Source organism: Quercus robur, chromosome 11, assembly GCF_932294415.1.
Source record: "Quercus robur chromosome 11, dhQueRobu3.1, whole genome shotgun sequence".
NCBI lineage: Eukaryota > Viridiplantae > Streptophyta > Magnoliopsida > Fagales > Fagaceae > Quercus > Quercus robur.
The window spans coordinates 48629204-48640189 of NC_065544.1; the positions used below are offsets into that span (position 1 = coordinate 48629204).

At 33.5% G+C, this 10986-nt stretch overlaps 1 protein-coding gene across 1 annotated transcript; it reads left to right on the forward strand.

Moving 5' to 3' along the window:
• Positions 1-2341: 2341 nt before the first annotated feature.
• LOC126706579 (protodermal factor 1) lies at positions 2342-5879 on the forward strand. The gene is made up of 3 exons (XM_050406109.1): positions 2342-2587; positions 3183-3669; positions 5138-5879. Exons 1-3 carry the CDS (start codon positions 2437-2439, stop codon positions 5487-5489), a joined length of 990 nt encoding a protein of 329 aa, XP_050262066.1. The 5' UTR covers positions 2342-2436; the 3' UTR covers positions 5490-5879.
• The last annotated feature ends 5107 nt before the right edge of the window (positions 5880-10986 follow it).

Here is a 10986-nt window from a genome sequence, read left to right on the forward strand (position 1 = left end):
TAGAAAAGTTTAGATACCGTTTTTATGTGAAATATAAAAATCTGTTAGAAAAATTAGTTACTTTTTTCTTTTTCCATAAATGTTTCTAAAAATGTTTCTTAAACTAATGTCTTTAAAACATTCATTAACTTTTCCCTAAAATTATTTGAGTTATATTAACGGATGCTCTTAGGACATTTGTTAATAACCATTTTAAGAAATTTTTAATACCATTTTTATGGGAAATATAAAAATATATAAATAAAAGTTGATTACTTTTTTCTTTTTTAAATTTCTTAAAATATTTCATAAACTAATAAATGTCTTGTGTAACTGTTAACTTTTCCTAATTTAATAAGCATAGAGTCAATGATGAGGCATGTGTTTTTCCTGGCATTTATGTATAGTTTGACTTTATTTTCTTTGTAAAGAGTAAAAATGATATTTAATACTAGCATATTAGATGCACTTTAAGCTATGTTTTTAGATCACCCCAAAGAATTTCAAGGACAGAAAACAAATATACTTGGGATATTAGAAGCTGGCATTCAATGGAGGTTTTTTTTTTTACAATTATATCTGTAGGGCCATGTGTGGTCCATTCCTTGATCATAAATTTGTCGATCTCTTTCAGACCAGTGTCGGTTCGTGATCAGAAAGAAATTAAATTTTGTTATCGTTAACTTTTACTCATTGAGTACATTATGAATTTGGCATTTCTTTGCAGTAAAAATTAAGATATTGATATTGGTTAAATCGTATTTCTTGATCTCAATACCTTGCGGGTCATAGACATTTAATGCAAGGTGGAAACAGAAATAAACAATAGTATTCACAAAGGCGTGCTACATTATTGCTACTAATTGGTATTGTGACACATCTTTCCGACTTGCACAGGAAAATCCAACATTAGTACAAGGCAATGGGTTGAATACAGCTATACAAGCAAGCCCCATCAATGAAGTTCACATTACAAAAGAAGGTAAAAGGTCCTGATAGTAAAACGTAAGTACAATTAAGCTCATCAATTTGCAAGTATACAGAGCTATGCCTATAATGCCTTTAAAGAGTTTTTGGTGGTTGAACGGTATTGCCCAACTATCCCTTGAAAGAGAATTATTGTTTGAATCTATCGGATATATATGTGTGAGTGTAAGTATTCCAACAAGTTTAAGCTTTTAATTAAATGAGGTTTTTATATGTGGTATTAAAATCTTAATTAGAGTCTCTTTAAGATGTTGTTTCTCCAACAAGTGGTATCTCGGTTGGAGAAGGGACATGGTTTCTCCAACAAGGTCATGATCTTGGGAAAAGACCCAACCATTTAGTATTGACAATGGTGCTATATCAATGAAGAATGACAACAAAATACAGGACCTATCGCAGAGGTTTTGAATTGCCACTAAAAACCCTAAAATTGCACCTACAGACCTATATAAAACCCTAAATCTGCACATGTAGACCTATATAGGCTATAGCAGTGGTTCCAACTGCTGCAATTGCAATATTGTAATAGGATATTGAATGAAGCAACTTGAGATTCCATGTAATAGGATATTGGAGGTGGATGTACCAAGTTTCCATGAATGAGCGTGTGCGAGTTTGATATGTGATTAATAAATTGGTTACTATGGATGACGCATAGGAGAGGAAAAAATCCACAATAAATAGATGATTAATAAGATTTGTTTGTGGCCCAAAAAGAGAGAGGTCTGTAAGTCTATAAAGAGATAATAATTCGTACGTGAGAGGAAAATTGTTGCTTATAAATGTGAGTTATGCACATATGGGTGGAAGTACCACTACCGCATCGATGAAAGGTAAAGAAATTGAGAAATTAATATAACATAATTGGATCTAAACTCGTAGATTTAACCTTTTGGTTAATCCACCCTCTCCCACTTGTAAAAAAAATTTAAAACTAAAAAATAAGTTCTATTTTTTTTTTTTCGCTCTACAAGACTTCCTCCTTATTCCCAACCACTTGCCTTACTAGGTGCCAAATATTCAACCACTGCATCTAAAACCTAAAGAATTTTTAGTCTCTTCCCTATATAATCTGAAATCTCCCATCATGTATTGATAACATAAAACCAACATGATCTTCATGACAATAAGTCATAACAAGAAGTTAATATACGTCTAAGTGTTTGGCGGGTAAAAATTTGAAATAGCAGATCAATTTCTCTGGCATGCAGCATCTTCAAGGCAAGTCTATTACCCACAAATGCCAATCTTAAATGAAGTTCCGTACTACTTACAGTTCCTCTAGTTTCAGTAGTTTTCATTTCATATTTCCAGGCGTCATTAAATGTAGGCAGTTGAGAGTTGAATATAACTATATATATAAGTATCTCATACTAGTACTCTTTAGTATTGGTCACATTCTGATAACACCAAACCTTCTCTTTAACTCTTTTTTGGTTCATGGTCTCCTTCCACAGTTTCTAAACCTTCATGGATTTGCTAGAGAAGCTCTTTTTCATAGGTTTCCTCATTCTTGCTGCAGCCATTGATGGAGCTCAGTCAGATACCATGGTCACTGGCACCGTCTTCTGTGACCAGTGCAAAGATGGCCAAAGGTCTCTCTTTGATTATCCCATTTATGGTGAGATCCACAGCCCCTGCCTACTACATTCTTCATTTATGTTTGAGATATTCTCTCCTATACAATCTTGTAGCATAAAATCTCTTATTTTTTTGGCAGTTCCATATATTATACCCTCATTCAGTTAAACCAACTCACCAATCTTGGATGGTATTAGAGGGCATGCTTGTCATTTAATGCCATTTTGTGAATGGGGCTTGGACATTTGTTATGAGCTATTAAGTCCTCAATTGTTTAAGATTTCCCAATTGAGAAATAGTTCATGATTAACTTAAATAAAACTTAGGTAGTTGAATTGACAATACAATATAAATGTTATTATCTTGAGTCTTTTTTTTTTTTTTTTTGATACAACACACTTAAGGAATGTACTTAAATTTGACATTATGAATAATTTCTTGTTGACTTCCAAGTACACTTTAACAGTTTAACCCCTAATAATATATATATATATATATATATATTTTTGTTTTTGTTTTTAAGTGGTTGTGTTACTTTTATGTTGTAGTTAATAAAGAAGGGGCATATAACTTCTAGGAGTCCATATAACATAAGAATGTAATTTGAACTAAATAATACAGTTTGTTAAATGCAGGAATCAAAGTTACAGTTGCCTGTGCCAATAGTAATGGACAAGTCACAATGTCAAGGGAAGAGACTACAAATTGGTTTGGAAACTATGCAATGAAGTTTGATGGTTCCCCGGACTTGAGTGGTTGTTATGCACAAGTTTCTGGCAGTGGACAGGGTTCAACGGGATGTGGTGCAGCTGCTGGACCTGCCCAAAATCTTAGACTCATGTTTAGGATGTTTGACATGGAAATGTATACAGTGGATCCTTTGCTTACTCAGCCTGCTCAGCCTATGTCATTTTGCCCAAGGTCAACTAACCCTGTGCCTGCACCGGTAACACCAGTGGTGTCTCCTCCGCCTTTCAAGCTTCCCCCAATGCCTAAACTGCCACCAATGCCTCCATTGCCATCATTGCCTCCATTGCCACCACTCCCTCCAATGCCTCCTTTGCCACCACTGCCTCCAATGCCAACACTACCTTTCTCAGAAGCTTCAGCATGCCTACATGAGTAAGTTGACCACACTAAGGTTTTTACTTTTTATCTTTGGCAATACATAAGGGAGAAGAGTTTGAACCTCAGTTGTTTTTATGGGTGAATTATCAATAAATTACAAGACTTTTGACAGAGCTTATTTTTACTACTAAGATATTACAACATACTTGCATTAGTAGTACATTATTACATCATGCTTGTACAACCCAACACAACACTTAGTGTCTATTTGGTACTATTTATTTTTGCCAACTTATTTTATTATTCAGCTTATTTTTGGTTCTATTCATGAAGCCTATTGTATTATTTTAACTAACTTTTACTTTTATCTATAATGTTTTTAACAAAAAGTTTTCAAATTCAACAAAATAAGTGAATTCCAAACAAACCTTTAATCCTTTCCATTTTGTCATGTAAAAATGGACAAATATAGATATAATTTTGACAAATGAAAATTATATGTGGTATTACTTTATAACATATATAAAAACTAATTTTACACATATCATGTACACATATATAGATTTAAGAAAAATGATTTTTTTAATCATAAAATGGCCTTATTTTTGTAAGAAAGCTGACCAAGGTTTAAGGGTAAAATCTAGCTGCACAAAAATGTATCATATGTACAGCTATATGCAACAATCAACATCTCTCTTACATTATGTGGGTCTCACAAGTGGTGGAGCCCATTAAATATGAGGGAGATATTGTATGTAACTAATAAATGAGATAACAATTCTGTGTACATGATAACTTACATATCCCCCTGGCTTCAAAGAGTATAATTACAAGTGTTTACCATTTACATGTGAGCACAGGACAACATTACCTTTGGTAAAAATCATGTGATAAAGAGAATGAAATATCTAAATCCGGCAACTCCCATTAGAAGCTAGAACCTACAAAGCAAATAATTGGACTTGTGACTTCTTTTTTTTTTTTTTTTTTTGGATTGAGGACTTGTGAATTAGTAACATAGTAACATCTTCAGCAAAAAAAAGTAATATAGTAACATCACTTTAGAGCATCACGAGTAACTTGTCACATAAATTTTCTTCTAGCAATTAAGGACAATTGTTTGTTGTTAGTTGGCTAGGGCATTGCTCTGGCCATAAATTTGTTCACTTTCGGATTGAATTGAACATTTCCATTTTATGAACCTATTACTTGCTAGTTACTGGACATGTTACTTTTAGGTTTCTTGCAACTTTAATGTGATGTTTCTGAAGGTATACTCCATTTTACATGAGGGGATGTAAAATTGGTCATAAACAGAGACCTACTTTTATAAAATAAAAATTCCTTTACCTCTAAATAATGCTTAAATATGTCAAGAGTCTCGTAATTCAGTGTTATCATCTAATTCTTTCACGAAGAACATAGACTCAAATTCTTCTTCTCATTTTCTTGTTAGAGATAAAAATAGGGCTTAAATCTATTGTATGATCATGACCCATAATTGATTTATGTGATATCCCAGCAATTGGACAATGCCTGAGTACAAGTGTTACTGGAGGGCAGTGAACCCAGACACAAAGGTAGCAGTTGCTTTTGGTTTGCTTGCAGCTAGAAGATATGGGACAGACATGACATTGTGGCAAGGCCTACAAGGAAGAGGAGACCCTTATAGGACTCTTCTAAGGGAAGGGACCACTGCTTTTCTCAACTCTTATAATAGCCTTCAATTTCCATACAATGCAATTGGTGTGACCCAACGCATGAATTGGGCATTGATGGGCTCCAATCGAAATGTCCTCCTCGCTGCACTGCGGTTCAGGAGAGCCAATTCTGGTTATGGACAAGTCTCATGCAAGTTCACCCCTTGCAAGTGATTCATTTCTTGGCATTATAGAATTTATATGTGGACTGCTTCAGATTGGGTTTATGTGGTTATATTATTTGTGGGTTTATACGTTTTATATTATTATTTTTCTTTCTGTAATAGTGCTTCTTGAACTGATAAATTCTTGATATTCTGAGTAGTCAAGGGTTTTTTTTTTTTTTTTTTTTTTTTTTTTTTTTTTTTTTTTTCCCATAGTTTTTATTAGTTAATAGAGGAATAAGGTTTTAGAAAGCTATATATCATGTTTGATATGGGGGAAATAGTAAATGTCTCGTGATAGAAAGCCATGGTGGATCCCCACTATATGTCTATATGTTACAATTTTTAAAGAGATTTTATCTTGATAAATCTATAATAATATTTATTTGTATGTTTTTAATTTAAGATGGTGATTAAAGTGTTGGGTCCCAAATAATATTATAAAAAAAACTATCAATTCAAAATAACAATTACACATAAGAACATAAAATTTATGTGGAAAATCATTTTTCTTGAAGAGAAAAAATCACGGGACAAAGGTGGTAACATTTTGCTCTCTTATTTTTATTTTCTTCTCCACGCATAACTCTCTCTTGGCTGTCTTATTTTTCTCTAAGCGGCTCATTCTTGGCTGCTCTCTCTCTTTTCTCTTTTGCGGCAATCCTTGTTGCTACTCTCCTCCTTCTTGGATTCCTCCCAAGAGAAAATCTTTTTTTTTCTCTCTCTTGGTTTCACGCTCTATTTTCCCTCTCCTCATAGGGAGGACTCTTGGACCAAATTTATCAAATTCTTTGTAGTATTGTCTATTTATAAGACTCTTTTGCTATTTCCTCTTAGATTAGGAATACATTACTTTTTTAACAAGGAATAGATTTCATTCCACACCAAGGAATAGTATTTTCTTCTATAACAAGGAAACCCAAATTAATTTTTCCTTCTTCAACTAGGAAACTTAGTTGATTTTTCAAGTCACAATTGGAATTTGAGGCAATTTCCCAACAATCTCCACCTTGACTCAAATTCCATCAATTGTCCTCAACTATCTTCTTTCCTCTTGGGATAGCTCCTATAATCAAGTAGTCATCTTTTCCTCTTGGAATAGCTCCACCTTAATCAAAGCAATCCCTTCCCTTTTATCTTAATTCACACAAAGAGTCATCCACTAAATCAACCAAGCTCTGATACCACTGTTGGTCTTTTCTTTCACAGCATTGTGCGCAAATGATCTTAATAGAGTTGATCGAATAACTCCCAATACCTGTCTATCAAGGTTTCATTCTTCATCTATCAGGTGTCTTCCCCAACAGAGGCAAATGCAACTTCTTCCCATAGAGATAATCTTCAATTTGCATCCTCTAATATCCAAAGTTTGTTCCATCAAACTTCTCAATTCCTGAAGCCTTGCCTTCTTTTCCAGCTATTGCTTCCACTTTAACCTTAGCTTTGATACCATTTATTGGGTCCCAAATAATTATCAAAAAAACTATCAATTCAAAATAGCAATTACACACAAGAATACAAAATTTACGTGGAAAACCCTTTCTCTTGAAGGGAAAAAATCACAGGACAAACTCTAAATAATTTCACTATCATCAAATCAATTACAATAATTCTTGTGTATATCTCACAGCTAAAAATAATCTCTCTTATTTTTATTTGCTCTCACACACACACTAATTATCTCTTTCAAAGGCGGTAATACTTTGTTCTTTCCTTTTTATTTTCTTGTCCTTGCATAGCTCTCTCTTGGCTATCTTCTTTTTCTCTAAGTGGCTCCTTCTTGGTTGCTCTCTCTCTTTTCTCTTTTGCGGCAATCCTTGCTGCTGCTCTTCTCCTCCTTGCATTCCTCCCAAGCGAAAATCATTTTTTCCTTTCTCTTGGTTTCACGCTCTATTTTCCCTCTCCCCATAGGGAGGACTCTTGGTTCAAAGTCATCAAATTCTTTATAGCATTGTTTATTTATAAGACTCTTTTGCTATTCTCTCTTGGACTAGGAATACATTACCTCTTTAACAAGGAATAGACTTCCTTCCACACCAAGGAATAGTCTTTCCTTCTATAACAAGGAGAAACCCAAATTAATTTTTCCTTCTTCAACTAGGAAACCTAATTGACTTTCCAAGTCACAACTGGAATTTGAGGCAATTTCCCAACATAAAGATCCTCCAGGTGATCCAACTCTTTTCTTTTTAATCCAAACTCTCGAAAAATCATGTTGCTAACCCCATAGCTCGAACCCTTTCTCCCCTAAACCCCCAATCACTTTGTACATGGGGAGGTGCCAATTCAGTTACAAAACCTTTGACCCTTTAAAACAATTTTTAATTAACTATAGGTTAACTCTTTTCCCTTATTTTTAAAATACACGCATATTTCAAACAAACCCTTTGAAACCCCATTGCGACATCACCACCAGCCTTTCTTCTTTGGCCGTGGAAATAACAAGAATACCAAATTGCCAAAAAGGTTACATATAATATAAGAGGTTTACATAAATCCCATTTTAAATTTAGAACAAGAATTTGGATGGAAAAGAGAAGTCAACTTTTATTACATCAACTTTTCATATCTGCCTTTTTGAGATGCAGGTCTGCCTTGGTTATATACATTATCTTATTATTTTATAACAAGTAACAACCAGCTGGTGTCAAGTCTATTTTACATATGTGCTCAATGACTTATAATCCTTTTTTGTTTCTTTTTTTCCCCTTCTCCCTCTACCATGCTAGGACATTGAAATTGTTGCCACTACATAAAATGTTGCATTAGCCATGGATAATGTGTAAATATGGCATTATACAAGGGGGGACTGCACTGGGAAAGTGGGAGTTGTTGATAGTGAATACATTGTTCATAAGGGAATACAAACTTTGGGTGGGAGTGACCTGCAAAAAAAGGTCATGCTTTGCCTTTTCTCCTATTTTCTTGTTGCTAGTTCTTTACTTTTGACACATAAAAATTAAATTATTTCTGTTTCCAAAAATGAAAGACAATAGCTTGTCTTTAAATTCACAAATTGGTTTGTTAAGTTTTTTCATTCAATGGGCTAGCACATGACAACAGCTAAATCTGATGGTTTTGTTAAATATATTTATTTGCTCAAATATATTTTTATATGTTCAAATATGTTATAAAAAAGGACTACTAATGATGTGGTTAAGAAAGATAGAGAATATTGGATAGCTGTTATGGATGATGTGCTTATTGATGCACTCTTGCATCAACATCATCTAGGTAATAGAAATGGTTCAGTCTTTACCACACATCCCTATGACAATATTGTGAAGGATTTGCATGAAATATTTGAAAAACCAATAGACAAGCAAAAGGCAAAAAATCGCTTTAAAACCATCTAGTATAATTGGTTAGATTGCTATGATGTGTTTAAGAATGGATTGAGTTGTTTTGCTTGGAGTCCAATCACCAAAACATGGAGTGTTGAAACGGAAGTTTGGGAAAGTCTAATCCAAGTTTGTCATTTATATTACGTATATATTTGTTTCAATAATAGATTTTCTAACATGGACTTGTGTACTAGTTGAGTTAAGATGAGTTGTAAAGATTAATATGTTGCAGTAAGCACTATGTGACCCTTTCTAACCTCTTGAGTTTTGATAGACCGCTTGACTTCTCAATTCTCACAATGATTATCTTCTCTTTGTTGATCTTCACTAATTGCAACTTAAATATTGAGGTTTAATTCTATTTATGATAAATTGATAATTATTAATATCAATCATCATTGGTTTTGGAAGCTATAATTTCTTATGTGCCAATTGTTTGATTACAATCAAAATTGTCAAGGTCATTTCATTGTACTAATACAATTCTTATTTTGTTGTCATTTTTTAACAGGCTAAACTTAAAGCAAAATAGCTTAAGAACAAACTAATTCCAAACTACAACAAATTGGTTGAGCTTTATGGAAAAGATAGAGCAATTGGGGAACAATTTGAAACTGCGTAGGGGATAAGGCAACGATGGGCTACTTCAACTGGAGAGGGCTCTATGGAGAACATTGAAGATATACTTGGATTTTACTTTGAGAGATATACTTAGATTTTGTTGGAAACATATGTTTTAAATATTTTAAAGTTAATGAATTATTTATGGTGGAAAACATTGAATATTAAAAGAAAAAAAATATTTAATACTCTCAAAGTATAGTGAGGTACTTTCTCCTCTCACATGATTAGAGGGTTCTACCATACATTTCATTATTAGAACTCATCATTCATGTGAAAAGAGGACATATCAATCAACTGTATTTCGAAAGTACTGAATTACTACTCAAAAATTAAAAATTTATAACTTTAAATGATTACTTATACAATTTAATACATATAATTTTTCTATAGAAAAATAAAAAGGCCAAGCTGGGTTGGAATTTGAAAAGTCAAGGAGCCTGGCCCCTTCCATTCGCCCTTGCCCATTTGCATATGTTGTAGTCATATTCAGGTAGTGAGTTTTTGTACAACTTATTTCTCTTGGGCTTGTAATATAGTCAGATATGAGATTATAGAGTCTTAGATTTGTATTCTAGTCCATAATTGGTGGTTGTGCATTATAAACATTAGACAAAACCTTGGATCTTATTCTTTCTAGATATTAGGGTGGCTTGTCCCTCTAAGAGCCATCTTGAAAGGAGGAGTATGAAGAGTCAGCAGACCTATATATAGGTCATGTGTCAAGTGTGCACATGTTTTCACTACCACTACTAATTTATTCAGGTTTGTTCACGATGTCTCGAGGTACATTAATAACTAAATCCTTGATAAAACATCTATTTTAGACCCCTTATGTTAATTGCAAGATTATTGATTTTATTATCAAATTACCTTGGTTGCAACTTGTATCCAAAAGTTCAATATATCCTGCAATGTAAATAAAAATATGAAGCAACCGATTTTGATCTCCTATCCACATCCTGATAAATTCAAATTACCATAATTTAGCATATACCAAATCTTAATGTTAGAAATATAAAAGCAATAAAGTACAACATAGGATTTGGTAACAAAGTGAAAAATCAAACAAGAACATCTTCAATGTAAAAACCACTATGGGGACTTAGGCAGAAAATGCACTGTAGGAAATAAAGTTACAATGACCTCCCTACATGACTCTTGTACAGTTAGACCCTCTATTGTAACTTATGCGAAGTTGCAAATGCCTTGTTCGCCGTCCTACGACAGTCGTAGCACCCTAAAACTTCCGGAATTCTTTTATATTGATATTCTCCTTGCACACCTCATTTGCACAAACCAAGACTTCTAGCACTTCAACGAACTTCTTGAAGATTTTGCTATAGTGGACATCACTAGAATTAGACTTTGTGGTTTCAAACTCTCAAGCACTGTCTTTTGATCACTAGGCGAGTGGGTAGTCTAGCATGATTTTTCAATAAAGCTTAACGTAAAAAGGCATGAAATTTTTTTTTTCTTTTTTCTTGAAAGCTCTGAGTTTTATAGTCTCTTACTCTCTCGCATAAGGCACGCTCCATATAG